Source organism: Manacus vitellinus, unplaced genomic scaffold, assembly GCF_001715985.3.
Source record: "Manacus vitellinus isolate BGI_N305 unplaced genomic scaffold, ASM171598v3 scaffold_12_pilon, whole genome shotgun sequence".
In the NCBI taxonomy this organism is placed as follows: domain Eukaryota; kingdom Metazoa; phylum Chordata; class Aves; order Passeriformes; family Pipridae; genus Manacus; species Manacus vitellinus.
The window spans coordinates 7,060,971-7,087,916 of record NW_021938949.1 but is presented as its reverse complement, the minus strand read 5'-3'; the positions used below and the strand labels follow the sequence as shown (position 1 = coordinate 7,087,916).

The 26,946-nt window shown below is 38.6% G+C and overlaps 1 protein-coding gene across 1 annotated transcript in view; it reads left to right on the top strand.

The window, feature by feature from the left end:
- Positions 1-26,946, top strand: part of SDK1 (sidekick cell adhesion molecule 1) — a 388,490-nt gene that overhangs the window by 98,206 nt on the left and 263,338 nt on the right. Inside the window, exons 2-4 of the mRNA XM_018067288.2 lie at positions 10,075-10,234; positions 15,519-15,625; positions 19,661-19,808. Coding sequence (XP_017922777.1) covers positions 10,075-10,234; positions 15,519-15,625; positions 19,661-19,808 — 415 coding nt within the window. The remainder of the gene's footprint in view (positions 1-10,074; positions 10,235-15,518; positions 15,626-19,660; positions 19,809-26,946) is intronic.

The window sequence follows — 26,946 nt, the reverse complement described above, 5'->3', positions numbered from 1 at the left end:
GCATTGATCTATCGCTACACTTGACAAGTTAAATAACACTTTGTGTAAGAAGTATTGATTTATAAAATCCAGTACATGTAATTAACATTAGAACTGTCAAAAGTCGAAAACAGTATTAACTTGCTGCTTATTTATAACCTGAAGAAAATTAAATAAAATTTCCAGATTAATCAACTAACTCCTTTTTTTTTGCCTTCAGATATGTCAAGCTCAGTTATGTTTTCTAGAATAGTGATATGTTTCTTCCAATTTGACAAGAAGAAATCATATGTTTCATCAGTATTGTTGAACATAATTCTGTAGTCTCTAGATCTGTGTATTATCCTTGAAGTGGTGAAAGAATTCCACTTGGATAGTTCTGAAAGGGTTTAGTGTCAAAGATGCAGAAATAAGTGATGATATTTGGGAAAACGAAGGGAGCCAATTTATGTGAGTTTTCCAGAGAGCCTTTGATCCAACCCTTTGGGAGTGTCCACACAAATCCTTCAATGAGATCCTCTGAGAGCTCTGCAGGGATCACTCTGTGCTCCTGTTTCTGACCCAAGCACTCACCAGGTGCCTGATCCAGAGTTAGCTAAAGATGAGGGGAATATTTCAGTTGAGTTCTCTGAACTTTGGATCGTGCTTTGTTTTAATTCCTGTCCTAGTCCAGCATCAGACGAGGATGTGAACAATCCTGTCTCTGCTCAGCCTGTGCTCACCACCCTTCAATTCAGCAGAACCACTGAGCTCCTTTGAGCTGGGTTTGTTGAGGCAGGTGTTATCCAATTTATAAACCTATTAACGTTTTTCAAGTTTAAAGAGCAAAAAAAGAAAATTACAAGTTGCATTTAAGCAAAATAACAATAGCAGCAAGGAGTGGGCGTTGCTTTTAACAAAGGTTTTTGCATGAATCATTTCCCCTCCAGTCCCCTTCATCAAAAGAGATGTGTTTATATCTTCTCTGGATATTCATAGCTGTTTTGCTGTTTAGAAATAATTCTCTCCTTGAAATAATAAATAGGTGGCCTGACATGGCTTTCAAATCTGGCAGTGCCTTTGCTGTGGTTTTTTTTTTTTTTTTCTTCTTGCTGCGCTGGTGTTTCTGTTCTGGTACTTCCAGGCACTCCTAAGCTGTTTACCTTTTGGATTTCATTTATCTTCTACAAGGTAACCAACTGAGAATGACTCTTATACCAGGGATGAACTTGTGGAAAGCACATTTATGTTGTTACCTTTTCTGTTCTGTTACATGTTCTGTAGGGTTTCGTCTTGTCTTCATCCTGGTGTCAGCTGGAATATTTAGCGGAGATATATATATATATATATATAAAAATTGCTGGATAGTTATCAGTGTGATCAGACTGCCCTACAGTAGTTGGAGATTGGAGATTATGTAGCAGCAACAATAGCTTCCTTTGTGGTTAAAACAATGAAGGAAATCCTGCTGTATTTGGATTCTCTTTGGGTAAGGCAGCGTTGCCTTCCACCCGCTGTGGGCCCAGATTCAAACAGTAACAACTTATTTCCTTGCGAGCTCCGTGAGTCTCTGTAAACATCACAGATATGAAGAGAATATAAAAAGCACAGAGGTTGTGCTTTGATACCAAATTCAGCCCAGAGAGGTTGGAGGTTTCTTTGGAGGTTTTGGTGGTTAATGGGTTCTCTTTCATTTGCCCGCTTCGTACGCGCCTTTTTCTCTCAGTGCGTTTGTAACCTTAAGAGATCCTCATGAATATTTAAAAAAAAATAATAATTCTGCAGCTTTTTTGGTGGCTGAACTACACTAAACATAGCTTAAGAACATCATCTCCAGCTTCTTGATTTTTGATCTTGTGGCAGGTAACGGCTTTAAACTGAAAGAGGGTAGGTTTAGGTGGGATATTGGGAAGGAATCCTTCCCTGTGAGGGAGGTGAGGCCCTGGCACAGGTTGCCCAGAGAAGCTGTGGCTGCCCCATCCCTGGAATTGTTCAAGGCTGGGTTGGACAGGGCTTGGAGCAACCTGGGCTAGTGGGAGGTGTCCCTGCCCATGGCAGGGGGGTGGAATGGATTGATCTTTAAGGTCCCTTCCAACCCAAACCATTCTGTGATTCTACAGTTTTCCAGGAATTTTAAAAAAACATGAATAGTGATTGCCTTCTGATACACAACAAACCAATTTTTTTTTTTTGTCCTGACTGAACTGAATTATTACAGGAGGTCAGAAAGTGAAACTAAAACATGAGGTGTAGAAATTAAATGGGAAAAGGAAGCTTTAGTGGGACTTCAGGTTAATACATTAGGAGCTGCTTGAGGCTCCGTTAAAATGATATCAGCTCATTATTTTTTTTCTCCTTGGCTGGTCTGCTAAAGAAATCAATTCTAAGAAAAGAATGATACAATTGCATGTGGGAAAATCTTTCTCGGTGTATTTGGGGATAACTGAGAGAGTTTTATGTTGAATTTTAACGGAGTCATGTTACCAACCACTGTCTTTTTTTTTTTCTATCAGAATCCAGGTCCTATAAAAACTCCTCTGTGGTTCTGTGGGCCCTCCTCCTTTCAGTTCTGAGTGTTTCTAATAAAACTTGAGAAATCTTTTCTTAAAAGGGAATTCTTCAAGAAGTGATCCTGTAGTGAATGGATGGTCTTTAAAGAGATGGCAGTGTTAGGGAGTAGATTTTCTGAATGCAAAGAATAGTTATATTTAAGGAGTTTTAAGCAGTTGATAGTGATAGTAAGATTTTCTTTTTTATAATGAGAAAACCTGCTCTAGCTTTTTTCTGTTGTCTCAGCGTAGCATGCAAATGTATTTTTGTAGTTCATCTAAGGCTGTTTGTAGGGAAAAATGGAAGAAGGTTAAGAGAGATAACAGGGACTGTTTGGGCCTCAAAATAGGGAAGAAAGGTTGGAAATACTAAAACAGGTTTTCCTGTAGCAAGTCACTTTGTGGTGTTTATCTTAGAATTGTAGAAGTTTCTGAGGGAATGAACTGGGTTGTTTGTTCTTTTCAGCAATTCTGTGTGTTAGCCAAGATTTGGGAAAAACATTTGATCTGTGTTTGCATCAAGAAATGAGGAGCATAGAAGCCAACTGGACTCTGCAGTGCCATTTAGGTAATCCTGAAATAGAGAAGTGATACTTCCATTAAAAAAAAAAAGAGAGTTTTTAATTAAATCTACTTAACTGTCAGTGTGAAACACTCATTCTGGCCGCTTGGGACTCCTATTCTATTGAATTGTGGAAAGCTAATCATAACTATACATTACAGAATGTTTAGTTTGCCTCTTGGGATAGAGTGCAACAGGTTTGCAATCTTTAGTTCAATATTTCTTCCATCCAAATCAAATATATGATTGGCAATTACCCAGTAACTAACTTGACAATTAGTTATGTGACCTGTTCAAGGCAAAAAAAAAAAAAAGTTACCCATTGAAATCTTGTCTCCCTGTGACTGTGCATTTAAAAGAAATAAATGTCACTTACTCTAGAAATATGTAGGCTTCCTCACAGAACTTGCCGAGTCCTAAAACAATTTAATTCCATCCCCAATTAAACCTTTAAAAGCACTATCCATCAACCTCAGCTGATACTGTATTTGCATTCAGGGATTATAATAGAGGTATCCAAAAAGCAGGTTATCTTTTTTATCTATAGCAGGACAAAAACGGGTAGTGTGGGTTCATTTACTTGACATATGAAATTGAGGAAGAAAGACTGATTTAAATACAGTTGCTTCAGTACTCTTCCAATATAAAATCAGATACCGTCTTTGATAAAAGTTCAGGAAATCCATTTTAAGGGAATACTTTATACCATTGTGTGAAAATTCTTAACTGAAGCAGTATATTTGAAAAATAACCTGATATTTTAATGAAATATTCACCATGATGCATCAGTCCTTTCCAGTCGAGGTTTAGAATGAGGTAGTAAAATGCAATTTAAATTTAATTGTTGTACTTGGTGATTTATGTCACACTTCCAACCACGAAAATTTGAATCTCAAAGATCCAATATTTTGGGTGAAATAGACTTCCTGCAAATCAATACAGTTAAAGTGACTGAATGCTCTAATGTATGTTTGACATTGTTGACAGTTTATGAATAGCTCATATACTAACTTTCACAGCATCTCACCAATGCATTTCAGAAGGTTTGAATTCAAAAGAAGATTGACTCGAATATATCTGAGTTCAATCTGACTTTCTGGTACATTTCCCAAGATTTACTGTGTAATAATTCCAAATTCATATGTCATATAAGCTATTGAAGTTCATTTCCACGAGAGAATACAACTTGCATCCAGAGCTAGCACATTGTATGCGTGTGTATCAGAAACTGAGGCAGTAAGATTAAAAAACTGAGATAGCAAGATTAAAAGACCCTTTTGAAAAGGAAATAGAGAAAAATCTTTTCCATATCCGAGTCGGGAATAAGAAGAAAATGGTCCTGATTCCCCAGAAAGTTGCAGTTGGTGGCTGTCAGTCAGCACAGAGCAGCTCGTGCTCAGCTGGGTGTGCTTGTGAATGCCACAGCTGAACCTGACCCTGGCTTTCATGGGGTTCTGCTGTCCATAGTTGTCCCTACTTTCTTTGGATTACTGGAAAGATTCTTCCTGTCTTTGGGTTTCCTGACTCTGGTTGCCTTTTTAATTTAACTATATTTTTGTATTCCGAGTTCAATCCCCCTGACGGGTCTTTGGAAATACTCTTTTCCTGGCAGTCATTAACCCACCTGAAGATGGCTCACATCTCCTTTCCTGGCAAATACTGAGAGCAAAAGCATTTCTGTGCTGTTGATCTTCTCCTGGGCTGATTGTTCAGCCTCTGCCTCGTTTTCCTGGAAAATTCCTCAGAGATAATTTGGTTCTTTATTTTCCTGTGTCAGTTGATTGTATTTTAGACATGTAATTGTAGAAGGAGTGACATGCATCATGCTTTGACGAGGGATTAATAAGCTAAAATCAACAGAGGTGTGTTACTTAATAAACCAATTGTGTTTTTGTTTGGGTTTGAAAAACGTGTCCCAGTTTTCAGTATCGTACCTGTTGGGTGAACTGAGTGATGGAAAGACAGCTGCTCACATGGTATCTTTTAGTGATTGAGCTGTATTTGCCCTGAATTGCTGGTTTATGTGCAGGTTAATCTACTTTAATAGTCAATATTGGCTCACCTAAAAATGGCTTTAAAAGTAGAGGTACATAACCAAGACAAACAGCAGTGGCAGTGGGCCCTGGGCACTCACTGTGTTTCCTTCCTCTGAGTGTTCAGGACCACGGGAACTGATTTTCTCAGGCTGTGAACCCGTGATTTGGCCTGTAACTGTTGGTATCCAACATCTCTGGAGAAAAAAAATGCTGAGGTTTTAAGAGGGTAGTTGCAGTGGGTTTTACTGATGAAGGGGATATGGTTCTTCTCTGGAGTACAGTAACTTTCCTGTTCTCCGTAGGATAGATGTTCTCAAGATCAAATTTTGTTTTTAATTAAAATATATTAATTCCTGAGGGATAGGACCACGTGACTGCTTTCATGATCTTGTAATAATACCTTGTAGTCACTGAAAGATCTGTTTAATCTGACTTTACTTTATGTATTTTACAAATGTAGGCTCTTACAGGGCTGAGAATCATTAGCCAAGCCTTGTAATTTGTTTCTTGGAGGGTATATTTGAGGTCCCTGAGTTGGTGCTCTCCTCATTTTCTGAAGTCACGTTCACTCACACCATCCTTATGAGATTTGGCTTCCCTTGGTTATCTAATGAGTGTCTTGGAAGTTTTGTTGTCATTCCATTCAGTACAAAGCTGTACAGTCAATGGGCCTTTTCCTCTTTCCTTTATTTGTAAGTTTGTGTCTGAACATGATTTTCAGGGAGGATGGAGTACGAGGGAGCTTTCAGCTGTTCTGTGCTGCATCTCGTCTGCCAGGGCTGAGGACAAGCCCAAAGCAGGTGACAATTGCAGACAGCACCATTTTGTATTGAACTGTCAGCATGAATCCAAGCAAAAGTGTCTGTGCATTGTTGAATTAAGTCTTGAAACTATATTTTGAGATAAAATCCATCTAAGCTTTGCATGTACCGAAGAAACTGGACGGGCTGCCCTGGCAGTATAATGAGACTCTTGCAGTTCAGTGATACACAAAAGCAAGGAAGACATGTTGTGGAGCAAATTTCCAGATAATTTTGGCTGTATTCAATGCTGTTTTTTCTTGAAATTTACATAAAAATAAACTGCATCATCCTTTTTAAGGATACAGGTCAGGATGCTGGCGAGTTTGGTAAGCAGCCTTAGTGAAAGTTAATTATTGGAGCTGTCTGTGCACATGTGCCAACAGATTGGCACCTTATCCCTTTACTCCTTCCTGCAACCCAGAGAATTTTTTAATTGCTATTACTTTATTTTTAAATCAGCATTGCTGAAGAGCCAGAAGAGGCTGGAAGTATTAACACATGTAGCATTTAGAAAAAGCAACTGTATATAGCATGAATGCTTGCCTTTTTTTTTTTTTTTCTTTTAGGTAGAAAAGTATCCTAGCTAGGAATATTCATTGCAGTATTTTGTTATATTTGCTTCTAGTACTCAGATAGGCTTTTTGTTAGTATTTTACTGCGTTCTTAAAGAGGGTAACAACAGAGATGCTTTCCTGGCTTCTCAAATGTTGGTTGGCCAAGGTTGGCCTTGTGGTGAGCCCTTGCTGTCATTAATTCCTGAGTGCAGGTATCTCACCCCTATTAACTGACCCCTGTACCTTCCATCCCTCAGCCAGTTATTTCTCTCCTACGGTTTCCTTTCTGAGGCGGCTTCTGTTTTTCCTGCCAAATTTCCTGTTTCCCTGCGATGCTCTAAAACAACCAAACTTGTCCTTACAGGTCCAATTTAAAATTTTGCTTTCCATTCCAGCCTAAAGATATAAATAAAGCTCAAGGGTGCAGCAGTGGTGTGATGGTGAGCCTGAGGTGTGAGCTGCAGAAATGCCCAAGTCATCAAAGCCTCTGCATGGAGTCTTTGCTCCCTATTTTATTTTCATTTTTGCTTTCAGTGAATATTTAGTGAGCTCTGATTACATAATTGAATTTGATAAACTGATGGTATGTGATTGATGAGAAAGTCAGGAATAAAAGATTAGAAGATAAAATTACTTCAAGGGTTTAAGTAAATCTTCCAGAGAGCTGAGGTAATTTATAAAGCATGCTATATTCTTTATAAAAATAGTCCCCTAGGTCTATTAAATTTTAGCTTCTAACAGAACTGGATTGAGTTTGGAGAATCATTTTCATGTAACACCAGCTTGATTGTGATGCTTTAAATAGGAGATGGCTCTGAGTGGGCTGCAGTATCACTGGGTTTGGAATATTTGAGTAGGAAATGTAGGGCTCAGTGACAGACCTGTGGGCAGCAGTCTTTGTCTTCCAAATAAATCGTTTTTTTTCTTGGAAAGCCCTAAGTTAGAAGGAGTAAGTGGATAATTCAGAGTGAAGTAATGAAGGAGGTTATGCTGCTGAGTCTGTAAATCACTGAAAACCAGGATCAACAAATGACTCGGGCAGGGGTTTATAGAGCAGACACCAGTTTCACTGTAATCTCCTTCAGTGAGTCGACTTTCTTCAGGGAGGAATAGTTTAGGAAGCTCATTCCATGAGCAGGTAAATGTTGTTCTCGGGGGACTTGGCACTAATGATTTCCATGTACCAGTTGGTCTCTGTTACAAACCCTTCCCCTGAACACCAGCACTGCTCCCAGCTGCTGCCTTTCCATCTCCAGAGGAAGCCTGACACCTTTAATTTTTTAAGGGTAGAATGTCTGTCTTGGAACTCTCTTGTGAGACTCCCCAAAATATCTGTGAAGCCTTTGACAAGGCTTAACATTTTCTCACTTGTTTAGAAATAGCTTTACAAAAATTTGCTCTTCGCTCTGGGTAAAATAACTGCATTTCACATGAACATCTTCTGGCTCCAGCTTAAATTTTAATTTATAATGTTTAAGATATTGGTTGATTTTACTGGTTAGGAGAAAATGAGAGTTGATATAAGATGACTCCACAATAATTGCAGTCATTAAAACAAGAAGCTTTGCACAATATATTATCAGTCATGTAATAGAGTGAAGAAGTGTAAAAACTATCCTTGGCTTGCCTGGGAATATCTGTGAGTTTGGAACTGTTCCAATTTTCTCATATGTTGAATTTTTGTATCTTCCTGTATGGCCAATTTAAAGAAGATATTGCTGATCTGCACTCGTCATATATCAGTTTGTTTGAAAAACAGATTCTTTAAAGTGCTGCAAATCAGAAAAGTCCCTTCCCTCAAATGCAGTTTTTAATTCAGTTTGCAAGAACAGATTTTGTGTGATAGTTTCTAAGTATTGCTTTAGGATTATATGTGCCTTTTTTTTTTCCCCTGCATAAATGTCTGTGTTTCTTAAGCCAAGTTCTAAAAACTTAGGATGCAGTTTGTCAATACAAATCACCAGACGTGTGGGGAGCTGCTGTTTGATTTATGGCCAATTGCAGGAGATATTTTGGCGACAGTCAGCCTGGGGCTCCCCGACCACGCTCAGCTGGAGTCCAGCTGCTGCCCTGGGACATTCTCTGTGCTTCCATGTGCTCTGTGAAGTAATAAAAATTCCCTGATAAGAGGCCAAGTGAAAGATAAGGGCTTAGAGAAGTTGACATCACCAGGCTGGGCTGCAAACCCAGAACACCAGAGCCCTTGGAAAACCACCAACAGCCCTTGCCCTGAGCTCTTCTTGCCCAGTCCATGTGCTTGGTGCCCTGGGGCCATCACCTGTTAAAGATTACAGGGTGTGACCTGTGGAGTCAAGAATTTCAGCCAGCCTTGAATAGTACATGAGGTCACTTCCCTATAAACTGTAAAAAAAAAATAAAAAAAAATCTTGAAGTCTTTAAATAGCAAGTATAAAAATGCCTGAGCTTATCTAAAATAAATTTTAAATGAAAGGTTAGCAGTTTAACTGAACCGTTACTTGCACTGGGACAACATTTGTATATCTTGGGGTTTTTTGGTATTTTATGTATAAAGTACACACCCTGCACTCTTAAAAGCAGATTTCAGTATCATCTGGCTATTAAATATTATTCATATTTTGGATTAAATCTCTGACTTTGAATATAACTCGTGAGGGTTATATAGAGACATAAACTCCCTGGAATGGTATAAGGCAGGTTGGATGGAGCTCTGAGCAACCTGGGCTAGTGGAAGGTGTCCCTGTCCATGGCAGGGAGTGGAACTGGATGATCTTTAAGATCCCTTCCAACCCAGGCCATTCTATTATTCAGTGTTAATTTTGCTTTAGAAGGTATTTGTACACTTCTAAGATTAAGCCTTTAGTTACAAGTAGAAGTTTGACACATGAAGTGTGAAAAACTTCATCTTCCAGAGGTGATTGGGGTGGATCTCCAGTAGGTGTGGACTCAGAATAAATCTGTGTTTGAGTAGAGATTTGGCAATTTACCCATCAAGGATTTTGCTGCTTTGGAGTATTTTGAGTATCTGTGATACACAAGAGTTTGAGACTACATGTGACCCTTGCATATTATTGAAGAACTCTAATTCAAAATCTGTTAGTGACTTCAGGTAATATAATTTAACACATTTTTTTGGCAAGAATGTTGGAAAATACGTTAAACTTGTGATTTTGTGAGGTGTTTTTTTTTCTAACTTCTTTTCCCTATCAAAACTCTTTATTTACCCTGAGACTTCTCCTGCTATGATAATCATTTCTATCCAAGATTACTCTTCTGGTTTCTATTCAAGAAATGAAAAAAAAAAAGCTTGGAGTGGATTTAATCCTCACAGAGGAGGGGGGGGAAAGGCCAATAGGGCTGATCACTGCCTGCCACAGCAGACAGTGCTGGAATTCTCATAGGGGTAAACAGTAAACATGGACAAAAGCTTGTCTGAGTGGGCAAGGACTAAGGTTATAAAGATCTTGGGGATTCTGCCTCTGAAATAAAGCTCAGTTATGATGAAGCCTGAACGGAATTTTGTTGTTTCTTGTTTCACGATGTCCGTTTTGAAAAGCAACGAGCTAAATATCAGTGCTGTATCCCCTATTTTCTTCAGTAGCCTCCAAACCCATTTTTCCCTTTGTGTTTCAGATGATGTTGCACCCTACTTCAAGACAGAACCAGGCCTGCCCCAGATACACCTGGAAGGGAACCGACTGGTCCTGACGTGCCTTGCCGAAGGCAGCTGGCCCTTGGAATTCAAGTGGTTACACAACGACAGCGAAATCACCTCCTACTCCAGTGAATATAAGTAAATAATCTATATAATCATCTTCTCTAAGTGTAATTGCCAAAAAAAAAAAAAAAAACCCACCCAAAACAAATGCCACTCCCCAATTCCTCAGTACCTCGAGGAGCTTTGTAGAGACAGACACATGGCCACTGGTTTTTTTATCATGAAAGAAGACTGGGTTTAGTAAACAGGTGAGATCTCTGAGAGAATCTCCTTTGCTAAGAGTGTTTAACGCTTCAACACATAGGTCTTAACACAGAAGTTTTAAGTACCAAAAATGCTTTTTGCTGGAGAAGCAACCTTACCTGTATCTGTATAAATAGGAGACATAATTCCTCAGTTAAATGTTCCATGTGATGTGACTCCTCCTGGAGGGGAGCTGAGCTCAGTGGGACTGTTCTTTGCAATCAGATCCAGAAGAATGTGGTCTGCCTTAAATTCCACACAAACCTTTCTGTTTCACTGCTAAGAATGCCAAAATTAAGCTGATAGTTTTAACAGACTATTCTTTAATGATTATGCACTTTGCCCCCGGGACCTCCCCGACTCCCTCCCCATCCCACAGTCTCCCCATCAAACAAGAGAAAAACCATGAAGTGGCTTATCAGAGCTACATTTGTGCTGATAGGTAGCACATGACTGGCCAAGTATCAAAGTGTCAAACAGCCAATTTTGTCTGCTTTTCTTTAATGTGGGAGTATTGACTGGGTCTTCTCTGTGCGGTTGGCAGTTTTCGTAACTTTAGAGAATTTAACGTTTATGCAGCTTACTTGCTGCTCTCAGATTTTGTAAAAATTACCTGGTGAATTCAGAAGTTATGAGGGGTGGATTTGTGCCAAACAGAGCCCTTGTATAGCACCTGTACCTTTAGCAAACCAAGCTAAATACTGCATTTTTGGGATTACATGAGTTTAGGCAGAGAAAACTTGTGCTTTATCCCTACAGATAGAAATTGCAGTAAAATTCAGTATAAAAATGCAGGTTATGATATGAAGTTATATATTGGTCCACCAGGTAGTCCATAATTACTTACCTTAAATATTTCCAAAATTGTAAGCTAACATTAGATCTATTTTTGATATTATTTACATTTACCGAGCAAAGAGGAAAAAAGTCCCTTAAATGACTTTTTTAAACTTTTGGGGGTGATTTAGAGCATTTAGCATAAAGTATTTACCAAATGCTTCCAACAACACTTATATGTGAAGTTTCCTGGAAGTGCAAGACTTTTGATTTAGATGAGCCCACCTAGTCCTGTTTTCAAGCCTTGAGATGCCCTGCTACCTCAAAATGAGCCACATGCACATATAGGGGAGATTTGTGAACACTTTCTAGAAAATAAAAAGAATCTCTAGTAACACAACAAATCACAGAATGTTTGAGCATCACTTTGTGTAAACGCCACTTGTTTTGATCAACAACAGCAGAGTCAGTTGTAGTTGCTCAGCAGAAGGAGCTGAAAACAGCTTTTAATGCATAAGGTGCTGAGAAAAGTGGGATAAAAAATGGTGTGGGAGGACAAACAACATGAACATGGAATCAACAACAAGCAAAGGTTAGAATTCAAGCCTTGTAGATGTGCTCGTCACTGGGAGACTGACATTTCATGATATTAGGAGAAACCTGAATAAGAACGTGTGACATTTTGAAATAAGATCAGAATGCCATGGTATTTCTTAACCAAGTGGGCACCCTAATACAAAATGAGAATTTTACTGTATATTGCAGTGTGAGTTAGGTTTTTGGAACACCTTTGCCAAGCTCTGTTTACACACACCTGCAATCAGTCCTTTGTTTCTCATCATTGCATTTAATTTAGTCCAGTGAATGTCAGGTCATGATTCAAGCTATATTTAATAATTCTGCATTTTTTTTATATTGTTCTTAGTTCTGTTTCTAATTAAAACATCTGATGCAGAGGTGATTTAGAAGATAGGCAACTACTGGTTTATAGTAATAAAACATTGATAGAAAATACTAATTTAGAAGTTGAAGCCCTGCTGCTGTTACTACACCACAGTCAGACATAAACCAAACAGGATTTTGATTATATAGAAATGGAAAGCTTTAAGCTTCCAAAAAAAGATTATATGGCATAGGTGCATAAGGATGAATGAAAGCAAGGAAAAGATATGCTTAGACATAAAAATTCCAGTTGCAGAATTTAAACTTTGACCCCATAATAGTTTGCTCTGCAGTTCTCATGGGTAAATAGTCTGTTTAAATGCACGAATCTTCCTGAGTAAGTGACTTCTGCTGCAATTTGAATCATCAGTCAAAGAGTTTTGGTAATTGATATTACTTAGTGAGCCTCAGTTAAAGTAATGTCTATATTGTAACAGGCTGAAAATATATTATTATAACACCCCAAGTGAGTAAAGAACTAATTGGAGTCTTTGCATTTTGACCTTGGTGACCCCGAATGAACAGCTTTTCTTTGTCTAACGAAGCTGATTATGTGCAAAGCCTGGCTCTTACAGTGACTGTGCATACACTGGGCTGGATTAAGAATTTATAAAACAACCTTATAAATTCTTTGTGATCTGAGATACACATAATGGAAACAAATCAGTGCTGCTGACTGCAGTGGTTATTCTGCTTATGTCTAGAAGTTAAGAGGCTTTAAAGTTCAGGCAGTGACCTTTTTCTTTTTTGGTTCCTCCCCCACCTTGTTTTCTTTTGAATTGAGTTTGGGACCAGGTGTGTCTCCCATATTTGCTTTTGTGGCCTGAAATTTATATGAATTTAAGAAACTAAAATTAGGTCTCAGCAGCCATATAATATTTCAAATTACTTTAAAGAATCTGATTATTCTATTTGTGTTTTTATCATCGGACACATTTTAATTTTATTCTGCATAAAAAAAGTGAGACCACTTGATGCATAATTCCCTTGTTAGGAAGTTTGAATAGATAATAAGTTACATGACTATCCAATAAAATACATTTGCTTTTAATTCTGTGTTCATAATTATGGCTATTAAATCCTGTAGCCTATAGGTTCGCTTTTAACTCTCGGAGCATTTGAAATTCAAATGAGGGTTTCAATTTTAAATTAGGAGGAAATATAAGTGTTAGTGCATTTCTCCTTGGGTGTCTGATAGCACTCCATCCTTAAACTGACTCCTGGCAGTGTGGTGATGGAGCATGTTCCGCTCTGCAAGGCTTCCCTCGGAGCTCCCTTTCCGCTTGTCGCTTTACATCTTTCCACAGAAACTTTCCAAGCACCAGTTTCTGGTTGGCTGTTCCACTCAAAATGAAGAAACTGTCGACTCTGACTTTCTAAAGTCCTTGCAGAGATCCCCAGAAACCTTAAGTAGCCTCCTGGCATCTGTACAATGGGAAGATCTTCTTGCAAGTTGAGAGCGTAGACAAAAATAAAGCAAAATTATGTCTTGTCACTGGAGAAAATTGTATTAACTTTTGATATAAATTCATTGTGGGGAAGAAAGTCTTGTTTTGAATTTAGAAAGCACTATTTATATCCCTTCTTGAAGATGAGAAAATAAGCAGAAAGGGGAAAGCATAGCACAAAAAAGCAGTATTATGACTGTTGGGTCAATAAAAAAAGTATATTTTAAAAAATAAGACACGTGAGGTGCATAAAGACTGTTTAAAATTGTAAACACAGAATCAGAAATTCCATTAATATTTATCTCTTGCCCAGGTTTGTAATTTTTAAGTTAGTCTCAAATAGTATAACCATATGTCCCATCTCTTTTTTTTTTTCACTTTTGTTATTAAGTTCTTCTAATTTTGCTTCCCTTACCTGCACATCATACTCAGTAGGTCCACTGAGGATCCAGCTGCTCAGTAGGTTGGGGCTCCCTTGGAATTTCCAAGGTAGATGGCATTTTCACTGTAAATTTTCAAAAGATTTTCATTTCTTCAGGCAACATGTTAAGAACGTTTCCTGCTGAAACATTAATAAGTCAGAAAAGAAAACCAAAGTAGGACACTTCTGATCTAATTGATTTGTTTTGTCCTGGTGGCAGCAAAACTAACTCTGCATTACTGTTTTAGTACAGATGAATACCCAAAAAAGAAGCCTTTAATTTTGGCTTTATTTAATAGAAAAGCCAATGCACTAAATGTTGGCCAAGTAGGATGCTAAACCTTTATGAGAGGAAAAAAACCTGCTAAGCTATAAACTGTCTGGTAAAATGAATTGTACAAATTAATTTTCAGTATTTACTTGCCAGAATATTAAATTTATTTTTTTAATAATTATGTTTTACAACAATCAGCTGCCTGGCAGAGAAGGAAGTGATTCTGATTGCTGCGTTTGCTGTCACTTTGCTGCCAGGGTCTCCCAGGAATCCCTAAAATTTCTCCATGGTGTTGGACTCTCTTTTAATTCCCCGTATTTGGTTGTATGACCTATTTCCTATAGTGTATTTATTGCACCATGCAGTGATTAGAGCCTGCATTTATCACACCAGATTCTTCTACCTCCTTTGTTTTTCTGGAGTCTGATCCTGCTCAGATATTAAGCTCTGTGTGTGGGTGTGTGCAATGTATCTAAGAAGAGATGTTTTCTTTTAGTGGATTTAAATTTTGATGATTAAAATTCAGCAGTTTTCTTTTTCCTTATCTTTCATAAAGACTTTCATTAATCCTACCATAATATCTCCTGAAGGTGACTGGGGGAATATGTGCTTTTGATTAATGTTTGTTTAATGCAGGATTATCTCTATTATTCATGTGTTTTAGTCCCATTAAAACTGTGCCTATCAGCTCATTTTCATGTTGAGTAATCAGATGTAGCTGAAGGAGGAAGGTGAGCATTAGTGGACTAAGTGTCTGTTTAAGCACAGTGAAGGGCAGAACAAACAAAACGTACAGCACATGGTGTCATTTCCAGAATTCCTCTGAATTACAGTGGAATAATCACATTTTTTTCATTGGACAGCTTCGATGTTCCTTGCAAGTCTTCCTAATACCCGCATTTAGTTTGCAGTCTTCTTGTGCCTCCTCTGAACAAATTACCAGGCTGCTTTCACCAGCCTGAGGAATGAAGGTGGAGAAAACTAAGGAAAAAATTTAAGTCTATATTTCAAGAGAATTTTTGGATATACTTGGTATTTATCACATCCAGAACTTCAGACTGAAAGCTATTTCATGCGTTTTGTTCTATTTGTTTTTTGGTTTTTTTTTTTAAATCTGTGTATAACAGACAATATTGTAATCAAAGACCAGAGATGATACGAGAATGCTGCTTGTCAGAAAAAAATACAATAAGCATTTAAGGCAACGTGTAAAACAGGCAGAAGTGCACTATAATTCTGCATTTTGTCTTGCAGGTACATCATCCCAGCTCTGCAGAAGTCTGATGCTGGATTTTATCAGTGCATTGTACGGAACAGGATGGGGGCCCTGCTGCAGAGGAGATCTGAAGTCCAAGTGGCATGTACGTTGGAATGGGAGTTCTCTCCCTGATTCTTTCTGTGGGGAGAGAAACAACATACCAGTAACACTTGTTAGCCTGAAAAGTTATTAGATAACGTATTTAACAAGTTTTCAAATTATTGCATCACAAGTTTCATACTCTGGGGTGTCTCTGGGAAAGAGCTCCAAGTGGTGCAACATTAAGTCTTTAGAATAAGCTTTTTGAGGGGTTCAGAGCCATCAAAAGAGATCATTTGGAGGCAGCTGTACATGAGAAAACTATTTTACCTTTCCCTGAATACACAGGGATTAAGCAAGGCCATACAGCACAAAACTATCAGTCAAAACACCACCACCAAAAAGGCCCAGAGGACAGCAGCAGATACCTGAGAGAGAACGATGTGGTGGAGATAACGCCAGGCAGCTTTCAGATCATAATCCCTGTGATACAAAATCAGCAGTTTCACAACAATACTTTAAAAGTCTGTTCTCAACACCTTCCTGAAGCAAACCCTCCAGTGTTTGCACCACTTCAGTTTCGACTGTGCAGAATTTTTGCAATCCAGCTGCCATTAGGAAAGGTTTAGTTGGTTTTCTCAGGAGTTAGTGCCAGGGAACATGACATAAAAAATGATCACATACTCTCAATTTTCTGTTTTTCAGTTAACATGTAGGAAATATAATCCAAATAACGTCTTTGGAATTAGCAATAAAATTAGGCCTTATTCTTTTTTTTTGTAGTAAAAGCATAAAAAAAAATTCAAAATAGATAGATTTGCATACTGTGCCTAAGAAGTGGTAAATGGATCAGATTTCTTCTCCTCAGGGTCAGTAACTGGAAATTCAGTTGCAGTAAATGTCACTTGATAAGTGGAATTTAGAGAAATTGAATTATTTATTAGAAACCCAATTTGAAGGAACTGATTCAAGTTAATCAGTATGTCAATGAGGGAAATTACATGGAATTTCCTGTGTTTTAAAATAAAACCAGCTGCAAATGGTATTATGTAAGTTTTGGTATCATATTCATCAGTTTACTGAATTACAGTAGATTATGTTACTATATCTGTAATGTCAGTAATACCAGTAATTTGATGTTTGATCTCCCTATTGTTTCAGAGCTGCTGGGAGCTAAAGTAAAAATAAACTGCTGCTAAACTGGGGGTTTCCTTCCCTGACTTCTACCAACCCTTATGCCCCTGCTGTGCAGTGACCTTATGCTCACCCTGATGTGTGTCAGACCCTTGCAAGTACTTTTCCAAATTTTCTTCTTCAGTTTTAGTGAATTCTGTCAGGTCACAGAGGATCTCCTGAAAGCTGGTGTGAGTGAACATAATTCTGAGCGAGGTGTGGGGTGACGAGCAAGGTTAGCAGGAGAAGGTGAGGGTGAGATGCTCCTCATTGTGCAGCACTGAGCCATTAGAGGAGCTTGGATGCCTCTGGAGTTGCATCTCCAGGTGTGTTTTCAGGGGACAAAGGCTTTGGTAGCAGCACCAGAGAAAAATGTACCCATTTCCTCCTCCATCCCACTGATCGTTCCCGCTCTTGCACTGCAGTGTAGCACACGATCCCTTTGGGCCCAGCAGGAAAACTTGTTTGTGCAGCTGTGGACTGGGAAACTTCTCCAAAATTTGGAAAAAAAAGTAACAATTTTTTTGTCAGGTTGTTAAAGCAGTTCTTTCCCCCCTCCTCCCCGTCCAGTTCCCTACCCAGCTGCACAAGCAGTTGTACTGACAGAGCGGAGGGAGCGATTCCCGAGGAAGTACTTGTGGGAACAGTGAGAAGGAGACAACAGGAATACTTTACCTTGATGCTGCTGCTGAAGAATCCTGTCTCCTGAAAAGACAGTTTTATTCCCCTCTGAATGAGGGTAAGATTTGCAGTGAAGTGTTTTGTTTCTCCAGGCTGGTCTGTGTGTGTGGTTGGTTGTTCTGGAGAGAGAAAGAAATGCAATTGTTTGCTTTTCTTCAGTTTAAGTCCCCCCCCACTTTAATTTGTAGTTCTGCATTGCTGAACAAGGCTAAAAAGCTCTCTCTTAAGACTCTCTGTCAGAATTAATTAATTAATTTATTTATTTTTATTGATAAAACCACTGAGAGAAAGCAAACCAGATCTTATATGGCTTGGAAGACCTTTGGTCTTGAGCCTATAGTGACATATATGGCTTCTATAGTGAAATTGCCAGTCAGATTTGCACTTTATTCCTGCAGATGAAAGTGTCCCACAAGTTTTAAATATCCTCTTCCTCCTTCACCCAGGGTAGCTACTGATACCATGTGATTGTTTTCTCTGTTTTAACATTCTTGATCTAAATTGAATGAAGCTGTGTGGATGTAATGAAGTTCCTGGTATTTTGTCATACATTACTTTTTGGTTATTCTTGAAAACATATCAGAAAGCAACATTCCAGGGGACTCCTAAAATTATCTCGTGCATTCATCAAGACTTACTGGGAGTTGTATTTTAGACATTTTACTCCTAAGGATTCACTGGAAATGATATGTTTTTGCCAGTGGATAGAGCATGCTTCCCAATACACTTCAGCTCAAGTCTCAAGTGAAAAATTGAAAGGTACAATTATAATGTGCACTGAGAAAGATCTGAGGTGTTTTCCATGTCCCAGATATCTGAAGTAGCAGGGAACTTGTTCAATAATTTAAAAAATATTCTCAACACATGCTAACATCTTGCTTAGCTGAATGGGAACAGATATTTGAGAGAAAACTGCTGAGTAAATCTTAATTACAGAATGGGCTTTAAAACTCTTGGATTGTGAAAACTGAAATAATCATATGACAGTGAAGTTAATTAGATCCACCTACGCGGTTTGAAACTTCTTTTCAAGTAGCTGATCTGATTACAGTTGTGAGGAATATGGAGCAACAGAGGAAGTACAATGCTGATTATCTCTGAATAAATAACTTGAAAATCACAAAGATGATTAAAGCTTCTTTAAAATACCATGTGTTTTTAATTTCTGCTCTTGTTCTGTCTCTTCTCATCTCCTGCCATTCACAGACCTGACAGCAAGTCTTCTCTTTCCTAAGTCCTTTACATCCCTCTCTGCTGCACAGAACTTGGAGAGAACCCTGTGGTCCTTAAAAAAAAAAAAAAGAAGGGAATTCAGTGACAGAAGCCAGAATAGTTCTCTCTCTGTGTGTGTGTGTGTGTGTGAGTGAGTTCCTTAGTTTAAATCAAATTAAAATGCATAGAATTTCTTTGGAGAGTGAAGAAGTAAGAGCCTACAGCCCTGTTTATTTTAATGGCTAAGAATGAGATACAAGAGGCAAAAGAAAAACAAGAAGAAAACGTTCTCTGAATTTTTTCAGGGACTCCCCAGATATGTGAGCTTGCCTGTGAAGTAAAGCCTTCAGAGGCAGGGGTTCAGCAATGGTAGATTCCTTTCTTCCATTAAAATTTTTGTTAAAAGCTGCTCTCTGAGACCAGGGATGCTTTTGTAAATGCTGGAGATCCACAGGCAACTACTGAAATCATAGTGTAGTGCCAGAACTGACAGCTCCCAACATGACTGTGGCCTTGTTATTTTGGAATCCATCTGGATGTAGTGGCTCACTTGCATAGGTCTGACTATCCATTGCCTTGACTACAATGACAGAGCTGCTTGTCTGTTTGTGTAGCCCTGGATTAAAAAAAAAAAAAAAGGATGACCAAAAAATTGATAAATTCATATACACCACGAATATTCCTTTGCATTGCAGGATCTTATCTAAAAAAAACCCCAACAGTCCAAACCAAACAAACCTCCATTAAAATGCCACTTCCAGTTAAAACCACTCAGTTATTGCCACAGAGCACCGGGGCCATTCAGGACTTCTGATGGATGCTCCAGCAGCACTTGGGTTTCCTTCATGCCTTATGTTCATCTGACTCTGTATAAATCAACATCAGAACTGTCCCATGATCTCTTGTGTCCTGTTGACTAATTCCAGCAGTGGCAGTGGCTGCTGGGAACACGGTTATTACCCTGTCCTCTGAAAAGAAATGGGGGGAGAGACAAGAACTTCCAGGACTCTGAGCATCATTTTTTAATTTGCAGACATGGGGAATTTCATGGACACGGACCAGAGAAAAACAGTGACTGAAGGACAAGCTGCAGTTCTGAACTTCCCACGCATCCTGAGCTATCCAAGACCCCAAGTGACGTGGTTTAGAGACGGGCACAAGATTATCCCAAGCAGCAGAATGTAAGTCGATTTAAAGCTCAAAATGCACCCACCCTAAAATATGATTAATTGTATTTGATAACACAGCTTACATTCTAAGTACACTAATTAAGGTTTAAAGAGAATAAAGTAGCCTCGTTCATACTGAGTTGGAGATAAATTACTATTTTAAGACCATCTCTGAACTTCTGGAGCAGTTTGACAAAATAATTCATGTGGTTTTAATGGTCCTGGTGCAGCATAAGGGGCTGGATATGCAGAATGTCTGCGCTTCCTTCACGCTATTCATTTTCAGGATACATTTTGGAAAAGGAAATGCTCATCTCTCAGTTACGTTTACTTGAGTGGACTAACTTAATGAATACTGAGATTTTTGGTTTTTAATCTATGAATCCATGGGGGTTTTTTTACAGATTTATGCTTAGTTCTGTTTTCCTCACTATAAAATTCTAAATATTGTTTATTTTTTGGGGTTTTTTTAGCCTACGATGACAATTGTAGTTCTTGACTAATTAGCAGCTCACCCACTAATGACACAGTACTTGCACTTTGATTAGATATTATCTCAAGGTGTGCTCATTTATCCTTTCCTGAAACAGTTATGAAGCCATCTCGTGTTTTCACCTGCACAGAGACTGAAGAGGTTGGCTGTAACATTAAAAAATGTAGATTAAATCTTGTCTCATTTATTGGAAAACTGTTGAAATACCAGGGATGTTGCTTGTTATTTCTATATTATATTTTCACGTGTTCAAAGGGATAGATGTGCTAGCAGATGATGGTAATGGGATATTGCTGTGTTCCAGAAGTGCTGAGTTTTTAGAGTTTATATTAAAAAGGGAAAAGTATTCTTGGATTTGAATTTTGTTAATCTGCACAGTGTATTTTGCTGTTGCTTATGTGCATTTTTTTAAACCTGAAAGCTGGTATTACAGGCACTTTGAAACTGTGAAAATTAGTATTGAAGGGATGTGAAGAAACTGTGTAATAATTTATGAATAATTTAATAGTAATTTGATGGGAAACAGCTGGAAGATGAAACAATGGGTTCCTGGGCAATCTCTCGAAGAGAGCTAAGTGACAAATCCTGAGTTATTAACCATTAAGAATCTACTTCCTCCACTTGTGCCACATCACAAATTTTCTTTTGTCAATGCTGAGAATACCCAAATCAACTCACAGATGGTGACAAAGCCTTGTTATCCCGATATCCGAGAGTTTCTTGGGAACCCTTGCAGGGGAGCAGAGCAGAGTGACCAAGGCAGGCACGTGGTGTCTGAAAATGAGATCTGCATGAGTTTTCTTACAGTTTGGGAAAATTGCAAGTAGAGAAATGTATGTCCTGTATTTGTTGAGATAAATATCTGTTTTTCATCTGCTGTGCTTTACTCTTATTCCCGCCCTGTTGGGATTGTTGGGGTAGAATCACTTGAAACTCGTGGAGTGTGGAAATACTCACAAATGGGAGAACTCTAACACTGCTCTGTAGCAGGGCTTCCATATAAATTTTATTTCCCTGGTCAGAGATTTTGTCTAGAAGGAACTTGAACAGACATTTGTCTGACCTGTGTAGGAATTCCTGAGTACTTTTGCAGTGGAAGTGCACGTGCTGAAAGTGTGAGCCTCGCTGGAAGTTTGATGTATGTCAGATAGTAAACCTGGCAAGTTCAGGAGGTGACAGATTTATGGTACACATACCAATCATCAGAGCACTCTGTGTGCAGTAGGTCTCTGGAAAAACCAGGGAGCATCCACTCACATCTTGCTGTCTGTGAAATTCAGGAAGTAAATATGGCAGCCCTATAAATATGGAAAACCTGAGACACAGAGAGGATGCATAAAAACCTGAGAAATGTACAGATATCTTATGGAAAGTGTTTCTTATCTGTGGAGCAAGTTGTACATTTAACTTGTTCTTTGCACACAAGGAGATGTATCAATTTAACTGATCAGTTTAGCCAGTGATCCAGTTAGGCTGATGCATCCATCTGACTGGATCTCCTGCTAAACTCATCAGTGACATTGATACAACCACCTTGTATGATGCTCTTTAATCTGATTAAAAGTACCTTATATTGCTAAATCAATATAAAGCTTTTTTAATGCTCTTAAACAAGCTTACAATGATTTGGCTCAGTCAATCAGCCATAATATTGTGTGTCAGCTGTAACAGTGATTTCTAAGTGACATCACTGTCAGTTGTTCGTGGACTGAGGACATAAAAATGGGGACAGGAGTGGTGGGTTTGGTACTGTTCATTCAGATAGCTGGTAAAGTTAACTCTTACTCATGCAAAAACCTTAATGTGCACATTCTTAACCCTGCACCATTTTTATGCCATAAAAATGATCCTGATGCTCGTGTACACAGAGCTGCTGTCACCACTGGTGTGGGAACAGAGCATGTGCTGAATTGTCCTTATGTGAGAGAGATGAAAGATCAAAAGTAACACACACGTAACAGTTCTGAGAAAAAATAAATTCTGAAGATGTTTCAAGGAATGTCATTTAATTGGCTCTGCAGAAGGGTTTCCCTCCCATTTTTAAGGCAGTGAATGCTGATGTCGTTCTCCTTCACTACATGCAGGTATTTAGGAGACTTATGGGGAGGGGTTCTGCCAGATGGTCAGCATTCCAGAAGTGGTGTGTTTCTAGGGAGCCAAGATAACAGAATTGCTGAATTGTCAAAAACTATGGTATCACTATGTGCATTTTTTTAAATGTTCTTTACAATATGTCAAATAAGGCTTTATTTTTCTTTGTGTTTTCTTGTAATTATTATACCTGTTAACACAGTTGCCTCTTCTGTCAGATCATAGAATAGTTTGGGTTGGAAGGGACTTTTTAAAGTCACCTTGTCCCACCCCCTGCAGTGAGCAGGGACATCTGCAACTACACCAGGTTGCTCAGAGCCACATCCAGCCTGGCTTTGAATGTTCCCAGGGATGGGGCATCCACCTGGGAATCTCTGGGTAACCTGTGCCAGGGCCTCACCACACTCAATCATGAAAAATTTCTTCCTTACATCTACCCTCTTTTAGTTTAAAACTATTTACCCCTTGTCCTGTCCATACATGACCTTCTCAGTTGGGTTGGGGGGGGGGAAACTTCAGTGGATAGCTTTGATTTCACTTTTTTTTTCAGTCAGAATGGTGACTCTTACTCTGTCAGTATGCATGGCTGTGACATTTTCTGGGAGAAAATTTCCTTTGAGACATTGGCAATTTTTTTCAAACTGTATATTCTGTTGAATTTAACTGCTAGTGTTACTCATGGTGGGATTTTGCAGCAAATAACTATGTAGTAGTTCTCATTTTAGTGGTGTTGGTAATGTTTTGTTAAAGCCCCCAGATAAAAACAAGAATGGGATGACAAGTTCCTCTGAAATGAGCGGGCACGTAAAGTCAACAAATCCCTCTATAATATATGAATGTGAAGCAAATGGCCTGCACATACTCATGAGATTGTTGTTATAGTTTATGACTTAAGGCAACTAACAAATCTGCAGCAGAGCCAGAGCGATGGGAGGGTGTGTATTTAAAAATTTAAGTCCTAAAAGTCGCTGTCATCGTCCCACCACCACTTAGTACAGTGTGGGTGTATATTCATTTTGGCTTTTATGCATTATCTGTCACCAAAGCCTCAGCTTGATGTTGTCAAGGGCTGTTTCTAGAAGGAAGCTGCTAGAAAATGTGTACATGCTAGTACATGCTAGAAAAGTGTGGATGATCAGAGAGAAGACCCGAAGATCAAGAACAAGAGAAAGTGAGCAAGGAGTGGAATTAGGGTTTGACAAGTTTATTATTATTTTACATTCCCCAAGAAATTTAAGGAAAGACTTTGCATTACACGTGAAGAGATTAATGTTTGCCAAATGCACTGTTAAACCAACGTGGAATTACAGATGCACTGTTATCCAGGGTCTCGACTGATGGGGTGATTTCACTGTTTCCCTGCACATCTTACCCAAACCAGCAGCCTCTCTAAAGGCGGCTGCATCAAAAGAAGTTGCTGCTCTGGGTTGTCAAGTATTCAGCTTGCCTTGCCTGGCTGTACTTCATCAGCCTGAAAAGCTGAAGAGCACGTTTAACTTCCTTTACACGAGCACGTTCAGTACCTTGGAGAGGCACAAAGGACAGTAGCACCGGCAAGGTCTGCAATTACCTTTCAGTCGTGGTACAGAGGAATTAAATTCTCAGTACTCTTAGAGGATTTCTTACCTTTTTCTAAGGGAAGCACTTTTCACCAAAAGGCCATCAATTCATTTATTCTGGGTTTCTTCTCTAAGAAGGAAACTTCTATGCAGACATTGTTATCATCTTCATTAGCGTCCTTACAGGGAAACTATTTTTTTCCCCTAATAAGCTGCAGCTAGTATTAAGTCATGTCTTTTGTTAGTGAAATTGTGTCTGACACAAAACAGGAAAGTTCATTTTTTGGCATATAAAGGCACTCCTGGGGTGTCCCTTTTAGCTGGATGGTCATTTAGTCACTTAATTAACTGTCCATGAACCAAAACACTTCACAAATGCACTTCAAAGCACTGGGAAGGGACAAGGAATTGCATTGTCTTTAGGCACACATGAGTTAATATCTGGTTTTTTGCACTAAGATCAATTCATTGTGCATTTGGATGTGTTTGGTCATTAGAGTCTCTTATAGAGACTAAAGGTGCTGACTGATTGTACAAGCAGCTGTCCAATGTGACTTGCTGTGGTTTTGCACACTCACAGTGCCTTGCAAATAAGCAAAGCTGGTGCAGAGTTACTGGTAAAATTGTAAATCTCTTAATGGCAGTCTCAAAAAAAAAAAAAGTAGCTGTAGCTAAGTAGACTTTAAAAAATAAGAAAAATTAAAATATCTAAGAATAATACATCAGATTTTGGGCTGGTGCTAGCATTAGATTAGGGTTTGCTTTGATGAGAGCAGCTGACTTAATGTGCCATGTATGCATTTTGCACTTTAGAACAAACATTGTTTTTCTGTGAGCAGTTCTGGTGGCACAGTGCATTTCTCCACAAACACCAGCCTGTCACACAACGTGTGCCAGTTGCACATAATTACTTTTCCCACACACTGGAAAATACTTTCTTTAAGATCGTGATGATTATCATTACCGAACAATAAATTCAGAGACTGTCAACTTTGCAATGTATTAGCTGAGCAATAGTTTAGAAGATTAAAGTTTTGAAGATCTCTTGTCTGGTGGCATTATGGAGTGACACCTCTGAGCAGTAGGAGATGTGACAAAACCCCCTGCAATATTATTTTTATCTGCTCGTACTTTTTACAGGCTCCACATTATTTTGAAGTCACTACCTGAAAAAGAAGAATATTTGGTGGAATTAAATTATTTCTTTAAACTGAAATTCATTGCTACCCCTTAATTCATTTATCTAACCAAACTGCTGCGTTGAGTAATTTCAGTTTGAGGGAAGAGGCAACGCTGGGAATCATCTTACATCAAGTTTTACTGCTCTCCCCAAGGTCTATATGCATATGAAGGGCTGTAGGGAAATCTCCCATCATCTCTTCAAGTTTGAGCAGCCCTGATGCTGTCAGTGGGCTGGTGTGAGTATTATTGTCTGCTGTGTTCAGCAGAGGATAACGGGAACACCTCAGGGTAAGCAAATCCCAGGATTATTTTCTAAAGCTGTTTGACTTGTCTGGATTCAACCTCGCTGTTTCCCTCCCTGCACATAAGTTCTTTGCCACAGGTTTTAAATATAGGTTTCCAATATGCGTTTCTTAACTTCTAGGGTGGAATTTTGTGTGTTGGTTTGATGAGGGGGAGAGGAGGAGGAAGACTGAGGTCGTTTTTGGGGACCGTGACGTGCTGAGCGCGGAGTGCGTGGGAGAGACACAGCCCAGTTTAGGTGGAAGAGGGACAGTAGAAAAACAACTTCCTGCCAAGAACATGCCTTTTAGCAAGGCTCATTTGGAAGTGGATTCCTCCCAGGTGAGACAAGTCTGGCTGATGAGATGAGAGGCACATTTTGGGATTTGACCAATATGTTTCATTACAAATTTGGGCCACAAACCACAGAGGGTTTTTTAATATATATTTTTTTCATAAGCCAAGGGAAGCTGCTGCACTGTAAAATCCATATTTTTTGCTAGGAAAAAAGTGGCTGCTTGGATCTAATACTGTGCTTTAATGGGCCTCAGCTGCTCCCAGTATCTTTCAGCACAATCTTCAACAGCTGTAAATTTCAATAAAACTTCAAAGATCACTGTCTGAGAGGAAAATCTGACTGCTGGATATTGTTTTTCCTATGATGATCACATATAAAGAACAAAATCATTTTATGTGCCACTACGCTTATTAATCATAGATTTGGAATTTGTAAAACAAAGGGAATGGAAGTGTCACTGGAAGGAAACCTTTTTGCTCTAAGTATGATTTACTTATCACAGCTTGCAGTAGAAATTGATTTATGAGTTTGTTGCTTTCTGGGGACAAATGTACTTTGAGAAAGAAAATATGGACTATGAAAGAAGTGTTAATAGCATTACTCTTTGCAAGTGAACTATACACTGCTTTTTAAAAAATCATCTCCAATTTAGAGGTGAGTAAATATGAAGACTCACTGTCATCGTACTTCGGGGCTCACTTTTTGCATCTGCTGCATTTTCTAATCAGAACTAAATATGCTATTAGGGACAAATCCTGAATAATCCTCTAATAACTAATGTGCTTTTGTGGGAAACCATTTTTCTGTCAATCTTTGAACTTCTCTGTCTACAAATGGAAATATTTTAATATGCAGCCAAGATAAGAATATTTAAAAGTGTCGCAGTCATTCTTAAGAGCAAATATGCAAAAGAAAACTGTTGCTTTATGCTTAAAAAGTGGCAATTGTTCACAAATCCCTGGGAACAGTTTATCTCCTGTGGCCCCTCACATATCTCTATTTTTATGGAAATAGATGCAAAATGCTTGTGACTTATCAAATATAGCAGAAGGTAATGTCTTATGTTTACCAATTAACTTTTATTAATCAAAACTGACTGAAGTAAAATGTATCTGTCAGTACTTGTGGCTGGGTACTACAAAGGGTTGTTAATTTTCTTTCTGTGCAGAAAAGGACAAAATCTGTCTTTCCTTGTGATTCTAGTGGATTTTTATATGATCTACAAAGGTGTTAAGACATGTAAGT